Source organism: Mugil cephalus, chromosome 16, assembly GCF_022458985.1.
Source record: "Mugil cephalus isolate CIBA_MC_2020 chromosome 16, CIBA_Mcephalus_1.1, whole genome shotgun sequence".
Taxonomy (NCBI): domain Eukaryota; kingdom Metazoa; phylum Chordata; class Actinopteri; order Mugiliformes; family Mugilidae; genus Mugil; species Mugil cephalus.
The window spans coordinates 10,635,693-10,652,725 of record NC_061785.1 but is presented as its reverse complement, the minus strand read 5'-3'; the positions used below and the strand labels follow the sequence as shown (position 1 = coordinate 10,652,725).

The window sequence follows — 17,033 nt, the reverse complement described above, 5'->3', positions numbered from 1 at the left end:
TTTATAAGGCTGCAGGAGATGACGCTCGCCCAGAAAGAAGATTTTTTTCCTCTTCATTCTTTCACCTTTTAAGATGATTTGGTCCTGGAAAAAGTGTGCAGCTGCAGAAGATAACCGCCTCTAAAATCAATATTTAAAAAAGAAGGAATACTCAAACATTTGGTTAGGGTATCGCCGATCACGTTCTTCCAAATCAAATGGCAAACACAGCTGGAGGTGTCTCTGGAAAGCATCTGAAGTGATTTGATGTCTGGCATGTTCTCGTTTTGGCAGCTACAGTTGCTCCCCTCAATTTCCCCCTCGGTATATTTGTTGTTGTTCAAATCAACTTCTTTCTTTCTTCCCTTTTTTTTTTTTTTTCCAGTTCATGTTCATTCTCTCTTATTTTTTCTTCTCCCTTCTCACTTGAGCTAAACTCAAAATTGGCAACTGACAGGGCCGCACTCAGCTTTCAATCTTGTTGAGACGATAGAGTCGAGATGAAATCACACTTTTCAGACGCATTTTCCTGATATGAGGTTTCTTCAGGTTGTCAGAGTCCAACTTCATCACGAGAATCGTTCACAGAAGAAAAAGCAAAACTGACAAAAGCCATATGTTAAAAAAAATTGGTATTAAATCAGTCCCTATTTAAGATATGCATGGTGTGAGACCAACTGATTTTATGAAAAGCAGATTAAGCCAATCACCTCTAGGTAGATCTTTGGGAATTCTGCAATGTAGTTTTAAGTTGATGCTCTGGTGCATTTTATGTCAACCAACTTCAATAGTGGAACACCCATAATGATAGAGATGGGGGAAAGGAACTAGGAGTATGAAGGGAAACCTTGTTGGAAGCATCCAGGGAAAAGTTTAAACCATATCAGAATAAAACAAACGTTCAGCTGAAGGATTATAGTCCAAAAAGTAAAGATCAACAGTGTCGACATACATGGATTACCTTGGGGGAGCCTGTAGAGAAAAGGTCGTACCGAGGGACTGTATGTGGAAGTCATTTTCCTAACTGTCAGACTGGGGAGACAAATGTTCCACATTGTAGTTTTGATTATTAAAGTCAAAGAGGTTGGATTTCATCCCACCTGACTATATCACCTCTCCGTCACTGCTGCCATTTCCCCCGATGTCCCTGATGATCCTGGCTGACTTTTGACTGTGGTGGGGAAAAAATGGCTTAAGCCTGGTTGGTAGAGGCTTTCTGAGAGCTTTTCGTGTCCTCCTCTTTTTAATTTGTCTTCTTTTGTTTTGGTCCACAGCCGGCTCCTCAGCTGGAGCTTGTCTGTTGGGCGTTGCTGAGTCACTCTCGTCTAATGGAGAACATCTGCTGCCGTGCTTTTTGCTCCGAGATATCTGCTGTGATGTCTGTTTGGGGGGTTCGGTTAGCTGGGGTGGGGAGACGGAGGGTCGAATTAGTGGGATAGAGCAAGCCAGGTGTTCTTACAGCCCACTGAGTATATGCATTTCCCCTGTTGTTTGATTAGTGTTAAGGAATGATCGGGCTTTGGGTTAAAATAGACGGCTGGTTACAATATTAGGCGAAGGTTATGGAGCGGACGTGGCTGAAACGAATCAACACAACTGAATGTAACTGTGCGTCATACTTGCAAGAATATAAAGATGGACAAATGTCCTGCAACGTTTCCCATTTGTTTCTTGGAGAGCAGGTTTTGAAGCTCAGTGCGGTGGCTCCGGACGTCGCCATCTTACTTCTAGCTAATAGGGACGTGCGTATCGAGCCAGAAATATCGATACTTCCGATCTAGGTGTGTTTTTATTTATTTTATTTTTTTAGAATCAATCTCCACATCAAAATATCAATATGAAGTCAGCTTTTACAAGAAATATTAATACTTTTATCATACCATATATGTACTCGATTCTAAAGAAATAAAAAGTGTGAGACAGAGGAAGCACAGGGAAATGCCCCCACATCTAAGACAAATCTCTATGGTGGAAGCCCTTCAAAGAGGCAGATAACATCCAGGTATGTAGTGAAAATGCATCACAGGGCCCATCACAGGAATATACACATATATTATGTCAGCATGCTGTAGTTTCTTAACAAAAACATGAAATGGGAAATGATAAAAACTGAAGAATGAAGTTCTCCCCTGAAGACCACTCTGTCTGGTCCAAACAGAATTATATCAATTCAAGTCAGAGCGATTGGTCTTATTTTCATTCTTGTTTGAGAGAGATTTTTTTTTTTCTTCAAATGTGATTTGCTCAGATCTTCAGTTAACTTGTTGGTTTGCACAGATTGCTCTGATGAAAGAGAAGTCTGACATTTGGCAGCTTGTGTCATTCTTATACAGAGGTATAAAACACATTTTTCATAATTACATTCACAAATGTTCATTGTTAAAGTCAGAATTTTCATATACACAAGTATCGATATCGGTATTGGTATCTGTATCTGTATCGGGATATTAGCCTTGGTAATACTTAGCATCGGATCAGAAGGAAAGATAGTGGTATCGCACATCTCTACTGGGTAACAGTGTGAGTGGAAAGTCTTTTGATGCCCCCCTAGACGAGACAAGTCGAGACTTGTGAAGGCACCCACCTGATTCTCAAAGTGGCCATGCATCTTTAAGCCTTAATACAATTTAAATGAGTGAGTTTTATAGAAAGTTCACCCCTTTTACAGACCCTGATGTTTACATACTGGCAGTAAATATGGTTATTTGCGCTGTTAGTGTTTCCCTATTGAAGTGTTCCTTTAAAGAACCGCTGTTTTTGACCTAATTTTTCAGAGCGTGCTTGCTTGAAATCTGCTTTATGTTCAGTTTGTTTTTCAATGGGAGGACAATTTCTGTAATAGATGTTCTTGTCCTGACACCTATGCCTGCTATTACATAATTTTGACTTTGATCATTTTGCATAACCATTACACAGTAGTTTCCATTCACATGTCTAAATGATGATGAAACACACAGAAATGCCATCCTTCCATCAATGTATCCACGTCGTTTACCAGCTTGAGGTTCTCTGCTGTTCTCTTCCTCTGCTTTAATATAATTGTGCCTTAGAAGGAATTCAGGGCCACTGTTTGTTTGTTTCAAAGCCCTTAACTCTTATTATTGTGATGGTATATATCATAGGTCTTCAACAGGAAGTCCGTGACCCCTAGGGGATCCACGGAGGTACTGCAGGGGAGTTTCAAAATCTTTGGTTGATTAGACATTTTATATATATATATATATTTTTTTTCCAGCAGCAAGTTCAAAGAGAGCCTATTTCCATGGCCTGAAAAACATTGAAAACCCTGGTATATAGCTTAAAGAATATAGCTAAAGAAAGCTGTCCATTACTGTTGAAAAAACAAGCATTTGATGTATATACTTCAAAAGTTTTTGGCAGCTAATAGACAACTAAAATTTCCACCTGTAGTCCTAAAATAACAATATATACAGATACATTTTCTCAGTATCACCTTTGAGTGGATCATATCTGTTTTAATTTGTGTGAATTTGTCACCTGCCTTGTTATGGTGGTGGAAAGCAATTTACAGCTTTTCAGCCATTAACCAATCGCCACCTCAACCCCAATGTCTGAATGAAAACATATTCGGGAAGTGTAGTAAAACCACTGGCACTTCCTTCTATTCTTCCCTAATTACAAGGAAGTATTTGATCTCCCACTTTGAAGATGCAGATAAGATTGAGCTTACATGAATGGGATTTCCTCCCCTGCAGTTTTCTGACACATAATACCCATTAACTTCTTTTGAAGCTTCTCTTTTTTTTCCCCCTTCTCCTGTCTTGAGGATTTTGCACTATTGCTCGGACATCCCTGATAAGGTTTCAAACTAATGAACTCACTGCTAACTGGGTCGGTTGGATCTCACGGCAGACAGCTGGTCATGCCGCAAGTGCCCTCGAAAATATTAATACGCCTTGTCTTTTCTTTCTCCAACAGATCTTTCTGTAGTCGAGTCCACGGCATCTGCTGCAGCCATGTTTAGGAACAGCTTGAAGATGCTGCTGACGGGAGGGAAGGCCAACCGCAAGAGCCGCAGCAGTGGTGAGTCTGTCTTTTCGCGCCAGCCGCAAACAATGACGCATCTGCCTGACGGCACGCAGAAGGTGCTGGCTAGTCTTCAGGGTGTATTGCAATAAGCAGGACAGCTTTCTCATACTATGAGACCACTCTTTCTCTAGTTCTCCTCAACTTGCGCAAAGGTTCTTCCTAACGTCTTGGAGAACTTGCTACAGATCTGTTTTGTATTCAATCTGTGTCTTCTGTCTATTCATGTAATCCAAGATCCATGATTTTAGAAAACTGTGAGGCTCACGTAATCTGTTGCAAGATGTTATCTTCATTCTTCTTGTCCCTGAAGACAGTCTTTCAAGGCTCTGGCTGTAGAGTCTGGAGTCTGAGCTAGTTTTGCATCGATCAGACCCCGTCCTTGATAGTATTGTATACTGATTAATAAATGAAGCATCTAATGATGTGTTCAGAGTACAGGTGAGAAGGTTACAGGTCAAGCTTGACCAGCTGCAGTGCTGGCGAGTCACTATCATTGATGTTAGACTTTATTCATCCATAAGGGAAATTGCTTTGATGCTGCTAAGGCGTGACATCGGTTGGTCCTTTCTTGAGGTCATTGGATTGGTTGACGATTCCCAGCATCATTGAGCCCAGCTAGACTTTGATTGGTAGCGGGTTGTTCCAAGTGTTTGGTGTCACTTTGTACCTTCATATCGTCTGGTTCCATTGAAAAAGACAGTTGCATTTTCACGTTTTCCTTAATCTGGACACGGACTAATTGGATTATTTACCTCCAGCTTGGTGTAGGTTCCACTATTATTATTTTTTTTTGCACTGCAGGTTTGTTTCACCACACCGCTACTCCTTCCCTCGTCAAAGAGATAGAAACCATGCTGCTTAATGATCGTCCCCTGCACTGCACCATCAGAGCTGTAGCACAAGGCACGATGTTAATTTACCCGCGTTGCAAACTCGACACACGCTGCAGCTGTTTTTACGCCGTCAGAGTTTCCGCTGGGACACTTTGAGCAGCCAGCTTGAACCTCGAGCGTTTGCGGCGTTTTCACACGCATGTCATATTTAAATATGGTTTTATGATTCGTGGTGGGGTGCTGGCATCATGCGCGGGGAATCTGCCGAGCTTAAAGAGTCTTACTCTAAAGAGCCTTAGAAGGTATTAAAAAGACTTAAACTTCACTCATGATTTAATTAATGATTTTTTTTTTCTTCTGTTCCGCTGTGAAATTAGTTATCTTTATTTTTTCGAGGCACCTTTGATTTGGTGGATAATCCCAGCCAAAAGCAACACTTGGGATAACTTGGGACCGCTCATTTCGTGAGTCTTATTTGAATCAAATGAGTTTTGGGCTGTTGCCAGGTCACTGTAACAACTAGGGTCTTTATTGTGGTCTGAGAATTTGCCTTCTAAGGGCCTTTTGTCTGGTCGCCCACTAGACTTGAGCGCATGAATTCATTTGGTAAGGCGTGTGATATCCCGCAGTATTTCATTTTAGCACCTTTTCCCTCAACGCTCGAAGTTTTCTCTCGAAAGCTGCCCCAATTCTTTTCGTTTCCTTTTCGTTCACCTGCAGTCCTCGCGCTTTGCATGCGCCGCTTCTTTCATTCACGCCGTAATGTTCTTCCCCTGCGAGGCTTCAAGCCCTCAAGTACACCTGCTGCTGACAAACACGCCTCCTCTCCTGCTCTCGGTGTGTTTGTGTATTTACGTGTGAAGTGGCGCGCAGACCGAGCAGTTGGGCGTGACTGGAGTACCCTCCAGTGTTTTGATATCTGCCGCTGTCAATTTGCGGGGAATCCACTCATCCCAGCGCGGAAGGGCTGCTCTTACAATCTGTCACCTTCCGCTGCAACATCTGTATCGTGCAGCTTCCTGCAGCATGCGACACGCGCCGTATGTACGTACCAACAGACACATGGCTGCGCTGACGCTGCCGCCACTTAAAATGTACTTAAGCGTAACGTGACTCAAAATAATGCATGCACGTGTTTTAAATAAGTTCCTTTCAAGGACGTGAGGAGGACAGATTAGAGCAACCCTGACTTATCAGCGTGCAGCAGACAGGGAGCGCTACAAACCCACATCCCACTCCTGCTGCTGCTGCTGCCGCTGCTGCTGCTGGAGGAGAACTCAAAGGAAACACTTGTCACTCTATGAGCCCATATGTGGAATGGCCTTGGATCAAATGTGAGATGGCGAGATAGAATGATCGTCCTCTCTGTTTGATGCGGTTACAATTTAGCTTCTGGCTTCAGGAGTGCCTGAGCTCAGAGGGGGGAATAGACCCTCTAATCTGAAGACAACAGATGAGCCGGCTGTCCCTTGATCTGCACTGGAGAAATTGTTTGAGCCCCAAGTTTCTAAGCTGTTGAATGGCATTTTTTAAATTGAATAACACAGATAAGCTCCTCTGATTGCGTAGGGGTTGAATTTTACAAATCTCTGCCAAGTCTCACACGGAGTGGGGGGGGTAGGATGTTATCTCTCAGGGATACGACATTGTGTCGGCTTGTTTTGTCTTCAGACGGTATCGTTAAGGGTTGAGTCTGCCTCCCTCCCCTCAGCCCGAGCATACTGTGAGTGATGCAATTCCGAGATCTGAAGTGAATGCTCACTCGAGAACGCACACGCACACAATCTCGCACGCCCCGAGATTGAGGCTGTTTAAACAAATACGACAAATGTCTCGCAGTTACCGCAGCAGCACTGTTTAGATATCGGAGTGTTTTTGTTAAGACACACAGCAGACTTGTGTGTACGCAGGGCTTTCTTTATGAGCGGCGCGCTGCCACTGTTGCCGGCGGCAGTTTCAAGCATGTCTGTCTGGAAAACCAAAAATTGAATCAGGGAGAAAAAATGTCCTCCCATGGTCTTGAATTTTATATGAGTCTTTAGGACTTTGTTGCTGCCACGTGAATAAAAAAAAATAGAGGACTGGATTTCATTTTTGTGTCATTATGAGTAACATTTTGACTGCCGTTGCCTTCAGGTGGGGTGGAGACGTGGGTCTAGACATGAAACAAACTCAACAGCCTGACTTGTGCAATTTCAGTCCATGGCATTGGATGATTAGAAAATGAGAAATGAGGTTGAAAGGTTGGGGTTGTCTGGACAGAGAGGTCTTGCATAACTAATCAGCACTGAGAGAGATGGATGTAATGTAGCTTACCAGCTGGTCCACGTGCTCAGTCTTGAAGCAGATATTATTATATTTTTATTTACTCGAGAATGGTAGCCTTAATGTGATAAATATTTTAGGAATATGCAGTTTACAGTCTTGCCAATATGAGGCACACTTTCCCAGATTCAACTCGGTTCATTTGATCTGAAAGAAGAATAAACTAGATACATTTGTTAGCCGTGGTCCACTTCATGTCCACACTGGCTTTGTGAACACATGCGGGCTGACAGCTCACTGAACAGACAGTTTTAGTGATTGTCATCCTGATTCATCATTATCGTCATCATCATCATCATCACTGGACTCGTGTATTGAAATTAAATTGTAGACATGGACATCAGACTGTGCTGCACATTTTGTGCTCTCAGAGAAATAACTGGCTAAGTGCATTAATGTGCTCAGAATTTTGTATTTGTTTATTTATTTATTGACCCCTGACGCTCTGACGTATTTATTCATGTATGGATGTGTGTGTGTCTATGTGGGCGTTAATGTGTGAGTGTGGCAAATATTTTAAAGGCTGCACACGCAAAGTCTCTTATACTGTTTTCACTGTGCATTGACGATAAAGATCATTTCCAATCATCACTTCCAATTCTAGTTCTAATTGTAATTGTAGTTCTAATCCTAAGTCTAGTTCTAGTTCTAGTTCTAGTTCTAATCTATTTGTAGTTCTAATTCTAATATTAGTTCTAGTTCAAATTATAGTTCTATTTGCTATTCTAATTCTAGTTCTAACTCTAATTCTAATTCTAGCTCTAATTCTAATGGTAGTTGTATTTGTAATTCTAATTCTAGTTCTTAATCTAACTAATTGTAATTATAGTTCTACTTGTAATTTTAATTCTTGTTCTAGTTCTAATTTTAATGGTAGTTCTATTTGTAATTCTAGTTCTAATTCTAATTCTAGTCTTATTCGTAATTCTAGTTCTAATTCTAGTTCCAGTTCTAGTTGTAATTCTACTTCTAATTCTAATGATCATTCTATTTGTAGTTCTAGTTCTAATTCTAGCTCTAGTTCTAGTTCTAATTCTAGTTCTATTTGCAATTCTAGTTCTAACTCTAATTCTAATTATAGTTCTACTTGTAATTCTAATGGTAGTTCTAGTTCTAATTCTAATGGTAGTTCTATTTGTAATTCTAGTTTTAATTCTAATTCTAATTCTAGTTCTATTTGCAATTCTAGTTCTAGTTCTACTTGTAATTCTAATTCTAGTTCTAGATCTAATTCTAATTCTAGTTCTAGATCTAATTCTAACGATAGTTATATTTGTAATTCTAGTTCTGTGTTTCTATGTCTGGAGTCTATGTTAAAATGTCCAACTTTACAGAGAAGTAAACATATTTACAGCCCCAGACAAGCTAATTTCTCCATCAACAGCCAAATTTTTTTCATAAGCGATCTGTTTTAATTATCTAAAGGCTTTAAGTTGACAGGTTGGTTCCCTGGTAGGTTGCTAGCTCCACACGGAGGCCACCACCTTGCTCACTTCTGTGTAAGCCACGAGCTAGGTGGAACTGCCAAAATGGTGACAGCTGGAGACACGACACTAAGCTTCAGAGTCGCTCATCCATAATCCTGTAGGTGACCATCCATGGTGTTAATTCGTTTTTTATTTTTGGTGAATTCCTGCACTCGTATCTGGCCATGCTTAAAAAGTAGCAAATGGGAGAGCCTTCACAGCAGTTTAATAGTTGTTTAAATTAAATCCATCATCAAATATCGTCTTACGTCACCCAGCAGCTCCCATGCTGTGCTTTCAAAACACAAATCAAGCAAAAATAATGATTTTTGTGCTGTGCTGTTCATCTGTGTTAAGCTCTGAGACACTTGCAAGATTAAATTGTTCCATATCTCACGGTCTGACAGCTGAAAACTCTTTGGAGTTTTAGTTGTTAGTAAAGGATATATAAAGATCAATAGACACGCCAAATAAGATGAAATTTGAGTAAAATATTCTATTCTATGTAAAACACGAGTCTCATTTCATCTCACTGCAGAGGCGCAGCCATGCCCCTCTCCAGTTCCAGTAGCTCGACAAGTCTGAAGGCAGCAGGTGCTTGACAGGAATCAAATCGGTCCCCCTAATTACAGCACTCTAATTGATGGCTCATTTTCCACAGTGAGTTGAGAAATCTAATTAGAGATCATCAGATCAGCAAACATGCTTTGAGCTCACAGGCACAAGGAAGAAGTGACACAACAGCCCGGCTTAATGCAGTTTAAATGCAGTTATTGTCAGGCTTAAACTGCAGATAAAGCCCGTCTGCACTGGGTAATTCCAGCAAAGACAAGCGGTGAGCTTTGTCTTGTAGCAAGTTCATGTAAAGCCTCTCGCCCGTAGGATATATACTTTCTAAACTGTGTGATGAAACCTCCACCTTTTTTTTTTGTACGTGGACGTTTACATTTAAGCGCACCATCGTATTTCCAGGACCATGTTGCTATGATTTTGTTCTGCAAGTATTCCTCTGCACACTATAGCCAACTCTTAATTACCATACTCGAGATGTGGGAGGCTGAGAAGACAAATGTCCTGTATCTCGATAATCTTCTGGTGTGTCTGTGTGAATAAAACGAAAGGAAAGAGTTTGAGGACTTGAGCAATTCCCCAGTCGACCGATCGGAAAATCTATTACATTCAGATCTGGTTAGCAGGTCATTAGCATACGGCTTCATTTATTATTTAGTTGATTTTTGTATTTGCTTACGCATTTATGATCTTATCTGCTGAGCAGTCTGTTCTTTGGGTGGAAATGCATATGCACATGTTGCGCATTTACATATATATTGCTACTTACGTGGAAAGCAAGCTATGGAATATCCATTAAACATTAGTGACTGCACACGAATAAATCATTCGACCCGGTAGAATATTATCTGATAGGCGTGAGAGGCTGCAGGAAGAGGAGGAGGAGGAGGGAGGAGGAGGAGCAGCAGCAGCTTAACATGAGCTGATTCTGGCTGATCTCCACGCGGTGACAGATTGGCACCTACTGCTCCACAGAACGTCCGCTTCCTTCCTGTATTAATGAACCCAGGCAAAAAAAAAAAATGAATGGACGGATTTCAGTGAACCAGGTCCCGTGAACATGCGGGAGCGCGGTGCACCTGCAGAGAGATAGCACATGTACCACTTTATGTGCCCCATTCAGATAATACACATATTGCAGTTCATTACAACAGCCCAGAAAGCAAAGATATTTCATTTACAAGATATTTACATTTGCGAGTGTTGCTATGATGGCTAAAGTGACCTATTCAATGAGTATAATAAGAGCAGTCTGAGTAGACACACTATACTGAACAGTTGTGTTTTGCTGTGCAGCTCGCAGCGATACCACTAGTGAGCACTAACTAATTCAGTGTTAATAAAAAAAAAACTCATTTGATTCAGTTTGTCGAGGACATTTAATTTAATCAGAATAAAGAGAAGTGGTTGTGGGGTTGATGATGTGCGGTGAATTCAGACGTTTGCTATTCAACCATTGCACTCACAGTACAAGCGAGCGCTGTCACGTAACTCACTATTTAAACTATATTGCTCACTTATTTTGAAAATCTCTTTTGCAAAGCCGTGAAATGATCTGTTATAAATCATGCAGTGTATGGAAAAAAAAAAAAAAAAAAAAAAAAACGGGGCCCAGTAAAAAACATTAGAGCAAACCCTCCTGGAACTCTTTCAGATTGTATTGCAGCCATATTGAAATTACCCCGAAGGGACCGGTCAGCAGTAGTCCATGAAACACGGCCCGGTGCTGAATGGACTATATTCAGTGGCAGTCACTGACTGATAGCCCGGCACTGTGGCTTAATGTGCTCGAAAAAACATAAAAAAAATCCCCTTACTTCACCCAGCGGAGGCACCGCCCCACGGGTACTTTGCGTCCTGCAGCTCTCTGCGGTCTCCCACCGTCTCATACTCGCCTCTATATGTTCATAATTCCCTTTCCATGCGAGCATTAGGATGCAGCTTAAGCACAGACTGTAGCCACCAAAGCAGACAATGAGCCTGTGCATCAATATGGTCCGCAGCTGTTAAGGGGAGCTTTGACCTTTGCTTACTAAGAACAACAGTCTGGTGTCTGCGGCCTCCTTGAGCTTCACTGCAACGCGTCATTTAGCTTTCCTCCTTCAGCTGTTAACATTCGACGGTGCCTGTGTGCAGTGTTGACTGTGCCCTCACCACAGACTGTCTGCCGGAGTGTAAATGCTACGTGGAGAGTCTGATCCTGCGTCGATATGCCTTTGTGGATACAAGCATCGGCGTTTTTCCTCATCGTGGGGGCTGCCAGGAAGTGCTTCCCTCTAGAAAAGTCATTATCATTCATAAAGTTTAATGAGTGTCAACGTGATTAGTCCTCACTTCAGCCTTCTCCTAAAAAAAACAACACGGAACGGGCGCCGTCAGAGAGGTCAGAGGAAATATAACCAGCCCTGATCAGGTGGGCGACGCGGGCCTCCCCTCCCCCCGAAGCGTCCGACCTCATCAGCGGGCACCTGTGGCCTCATCACTGGGTAACCATGGCGACAAAGCTGTGGCAAAACGGAAAAAGTGCGCTGGAGGTCAGAGACAATTCAGACGGCAGACAGTCCGTGGAGAGGGTGGTGGGCTGAGAGACGGACGGCCGTGCCCGAAGTGTCACGCCGTGGCACTCTCCTATCTTGTGGAGTGTGGGAGGCACTTATGGGCCCCCGTCATTACGGTTCAGTGGAGCCACTTGATGCACATACCACCCTTGTCACGGCCACCTCTTGCGCCTTTACTGAACGACCTCCTTTAAACCCTCCAAGCTCAAGAATGCGGCCGCCTGAAACCCTCTTCTGCCTACGGTCCTTTTGTCGGAGTCATGGTCGGGGCAGGGAGCCATATTTGATCCTACTCCAACTTAACTCTAAATCCACTTTTCGAGTAAGTAAATCATGTGTACATTGGCTTTTTCCAGAGAAAATGAAAAAGCTCTGACCGTTACGCACGCACTCCAGCGCGGTGCGAAGCATAGCCACCCTCAACAAGTGACGGAAATAGACTCACAGGTTCATATACGTTAATTTAATCAGGTACGCCAAGAACAAGGTTTTAATTAATAGGATTTCCTCCTATATGAGCACTACAGATGGTTAAAAAAAACAAAAAAAAAAACAGATGTTAGATGCCACATCTGCTTCTATGGAGAATTTAACTACACATACTTTAAAGTCTTGACTGGAGTAATTAGAAGTTAAATTAAGAGAATGCAACAAGTGTTACATGTGAGTGAAATGTAAGCTTTAGGCACGTCGCCATCTGGTTTTATAACTTAAAATAGCAAAGTAGTTCAGTGTACTGATGCATGGCATAATTCAGTGGCAAACAGACTTGGTGTTTAACTCGTGACATGCATACATTAAATGAGTGCGAGCATCTAATTAATGGCATCTGACTGGAGAATTAACTGCCGCTGTGTTTTGCAATACGGGTGCATCATCAAGCAGATTCATTGCGCTTATTTCCCTCAAATGTGGTTAAGTATGGATGCCTGTCTGGTTTCTGTCATAGCTGTTCTGGGATCCATCATAAATGCATCTTTATGTGGTCTTTCCTCTACCTGCACTACTTTCAACGACGCTGTAGAGACGGTTATCCCTATCGGCTGAATAAAATAACAATACTGCCAAGTGCATTCTTCGCTGCAATAAGCGGTACTCACTGCCGCCGATGGTACTCAGCTGCACATTGTTCCCTTTGTATAACCATCGTCGCAATAATCACAGTGAAGCACATCCTCTTATGGCTTTTTGCTTTAGTGCACTCTGGTGTGTAGAATCATCTGTCGGTTTGTCGAGCCGCCAGTCTGACTTCCGTGCTCAGCGGTTCCTGCTTGATTGCCATCATAACTCTTTATAAAAAGGCCCGATGCATGTTCTAAAATGGGTCTCATGTGAGACATGTTCCATCAGCTCCGAGACTGCCCTCAGCGGGGTCTTGAATATCCCACTGACGGTGACATTGCCAGGAGTTTGACGGGCTCGTTCGCACAATGTTCTTTGAGTAATTTCGCTCGCTGTGCTGAAGTACGGTGACATTTAAATGGAGACCGGCACAAGATAGTCCGCGACTGAGTCTCCCCCATGCAGCTCTTTTGTAAAAGGGAGCGCTGCGTTCCAGTTCTAGCAACAGGGAGTGGGTAGAATGATGCGTGGGTAAAGGAGCCTGGTCTAACCTCTCCTCCTCCTCTGATCACAACGTCAATATCGCGGTAACTCGATGTGTCCTTTTTTCCCTTCCCTTGCCTCATGTTCTATTCACTTTCCAGCTATCCCTCTGCGGCCTTTCCTTCTATATCCGTGTTCGACTCGGCTCGATTAAGTTGGCTTAATGTAATGCGAGAGTGGTCGCTGTGTCTTTCAGTGTCATGCTTTGGATGTCGCCTGTGTTCAGGTTGATAGCCTGATTAAAGGGGACGCGTTAATGGCTGAATTGTGACTGATGTTTGACAGCTGCTGTCACTGTGACCTACATATTGTGTTCCCTTCTTCGTGTTGGCGCTATTTTGTGGTCGTGGAACGTGATGGGCCTTCAACGTGGCTTGCTGATTGAGTCGTACAGGAGCAGGAAACAGAAGTTTTTGTATGAAATTTATTATATCTTACATTTATTTTAACAGAATAGTTGAGGGCTGCAACTTCTAACCACACAACCTGTGGTTAAAAGCCCAAATTGAGGGTAGTTGAATAAAAGATGAATTTATTTGTACATGCTATGAGAAAAATAAGGAATGAAAAGTGGCTGACAGTCACATTACATAAGGCCGGGTGAAGGTGCCACCATTAAAGTAGTACAATGCCATTATTATTACCCAGAATCCCCTTCTCTGTGCCCCAGTACCCCAGACCATTTCATAAATTACCACAGCAGCATGTTTCTTCCACTACTCCCATATTGACGCTGGTGTATTGTGTCTCTGTGATATCGGAGCGTTTAAAATTTCATCATATTGATATCGATGTTTTTTTCTGCTTGTAAACTTGAAGTACTGTCTTCTGTGCAACTAAAATATGATCGAGCAAAGACCCAATTTGAGATATGATGTATCAAATGTGAACTCAGGAGAATCTACATACAATGGAGCATAGACTCATCTTTTGAAATACCTTTCTGATACAGATAAAGCCTTTTTTTAATATATAGTCGCTTGCCATGCAGTCATTCAAAGCACTGCTAAGGCATGAATTATGTCTACATTTCAGATTTTAATAAAAATGCATTAACAAGGGTTTTCTGGCTAATATTGGAATTCTGTTGTGATAATTCCATGTAACATAAGCAGACAATGTTTAATTTTCGATCTGAGCAATTTGGCAACACCTGCATTTGATGGTGGCGACAGAATTCTGGTAAAAGGTCCTTTTCCCATCATTCTGTATGTAGCTGTAATCTGAGTATGTGCTGCACCTGTCCTGAGTCATCAAACGATATTGCTAAAGGGGGTTGGTTATCGCAGCTCTTCATCTAACAGCTCACTGTGGCTTCATTGCTTCATTACTCCCTGCAAGACTGCAAATTGATTCACTGTCCAAAATAATAAATAAATAAAAGCCACAAAGGGATGATCTTAACTTGTAGACACAAAATCTAAAATAGCTGTAGTTTTGAAGCTAAAATATACTTTTATATACGGCACAGCAAACATAGTAGCCAATTTATCGTAAACAGGAAGTCAAAAACACTAACTTACAAATCCATTAACAGTCATTGTAAGTTTTTTGCACGTTTCATCGTATCTTTTACTTTACGGCAACTTGATCACTGTGGTTGACTCTCAGGGGTCTCCTAGCATGTTTTTTTTGCCAAGAAGCCATGATCAACACCATTCATTCATTTATTTAGTTTCTGTAACCACTTGTCCTCAGGAGGGTTGCGGGGGACTAGAGCCTATCCCAGCTGTCGTAGCGCAAGAGGCAGGGTACATCCAAGCGTCAACCTCCGGGTCTGAGCGATGAAGCCCATGTGGAAGTGCAAAAAACTGCAGTTCATCAAGTGGCCACTTGAGGCTCCAAAAGGAAACAAATCCCCATAGACCCCCATGTTTACAGCTTGGTACAAAAAACAATTTTGCTATGAGTGACGGGTGGTAGCGTGAGCGAACAGGTAGCGGAGAGTTGGGTGGACGGGTCTCAACGTCTGACATGACCACCTATGTCCATATTTGGAATATCCGAGTGTGGGCGGAGTAAAGCTGATCCAACATGGCGACCGCTGGCCCCGCCCACTACAGGTTTCATTTGCGGGGTTCAGAATCCAATGGGTGATGTCACAGGTTTGTCCATAGTATATACAGACAGTGTTTACACCCCGGACAGGTCGCTAGTCTATTGCAGGGCTAACACAGAGACACACACTAAAGAAAAGAAAAAACCTGCAGACAGAAAGTGTTAGTGATGAATTTGCTAAAATAGTGTTGAATTTAGCAGCTACCGTCAGATATTTCCCTCACGAGTTCATGTGACGCATTAATTGGCGGCTATTTGCTAACATCGTTTTACGGATTGTTTACCGCCCCCTAGTGGACACACGATCGTCGACACGTGTACCAAATTGCAACGTGGCCGAGACGCACTCCTTCTAATGATATTAATTAAACATTTAGAGAAAGACAGTTGGTTTTGGAGATAACTGGCTTGGAAAGAGTTAAGGAATTCTTCAGTGGAGGATGAGAGAGAGAGTTATTGCTGCCAGAGAGTGAGAGGAGGAGGAGGAGGAGGAGGAGGATGAGGAGGAGGAGGAGAGAAGGAGAGCGAGAGAGAGTTGCCTGTCTGCTTGGGTTTGTGTGTGTGTATGCGTGTCTGTGTGTGTGTATGTGTGTGTGTGTGTGAGTGTATGCATACTGACACCTGGCGCTCGCTCTCTCTCTCTCTCTCGCTGCTCACATCGTGGAGAGCTCTCTGCCTGTCTGGGCTCTTCTTTACCTCCTTTTCATTCCCTCCCTCTATCTTTTGTCCTCTCCTCTCTGCCTCCTCACCCCGCGTTGTTGTTTTTCTTTTTTTCTTCTTCTCCTCTCCGTGCCCCTACAATCACCTCTTTTGGTTTAGGATCTCTCTTACTATGGTGCAGGATTTTTATTGCCTAGGCAGACGGGCGCTCGACTGACAAAGGTGAGCCGGATGAATCGGTGGTGGAGGGGTGGGGGGGACGGGTTGGACGGGTGGATGTGATGCAAGGATGTGGGGGATTTCTCAATTCAGTTCTGAATGTGGGGAGTGGTGGAAAGGAGGTATTTTTCATGAGCTGTCAATTGTTTCTCAGGATTCTCGTTGTTGGACTGTGCAAGTCTGAGCAGCTCGTGATCTCTGTGAGACACTGTGTAGGCGTTTCAGCGTGTGTACTTTCAGAGGTGAAGGGTTCAAGTGTGTGATTTAAGGGAAGTGTGGCGTGTCTGTTTTTTTTTTTGTGTTTTATTTTTTATTTTTTTGAAGGTGTCAGCAGCAAGTGTCAGACCCACACTGGAACTGATTTGTTTGCTCTGCCGTGTGGCCGCTGTGCTTCGTGTCACCTTGACCCGTGGCTTTCATATCAATCAGTATCTTGGCAGCGTCGTGCCACACCTTAAGCGTGGTCAGTGTGTCGGATAAAAAATAAATGGAGAGCGGGAGAACGGAAGAGGCCGTGGCTTCTGATGGATGTCCATTAAGAGGCTGAATTGCATGAGAGGCAGAAATGGATGATCAAGTGGGTCTTAATGTGTTTTTTTAGGTCCTCATCTGTCACCCTTTATGTCTTCAGGTTTATTAATAACACTGAATGTCTCTGCCTGCTGTTTGGAATGGTGACCTCAAATTCATGTTCATGCTCTCTGTTTTCA

The 17,033-nt window shown here is 42.7% G+C and overlaps 1 protein-coding gene across 1 annotated transcript in view; it reads left to right on the top strand.

Moving 5' to 3' along the window:
- Positions 1 to 17,033, top strand: part of tanc2b (tetratricopeptide repeat, ankyrin repeat and coiled-coil containing 2b) — a 143,537-nt gene that overhangs the window by 35,198 nt on the left and 91,306 nt on the right. Inside the window, 1 exon segment of the mRNA XM_047608809.1 lies at positions 3,919 to 4,023. Within this exon segment, the coding sequence (XP_047464765.1) occupies positions 3,957 to 4,023 (67 nt within the window). The 5' untranslated portion in view covers positions 3,919 to 3,956.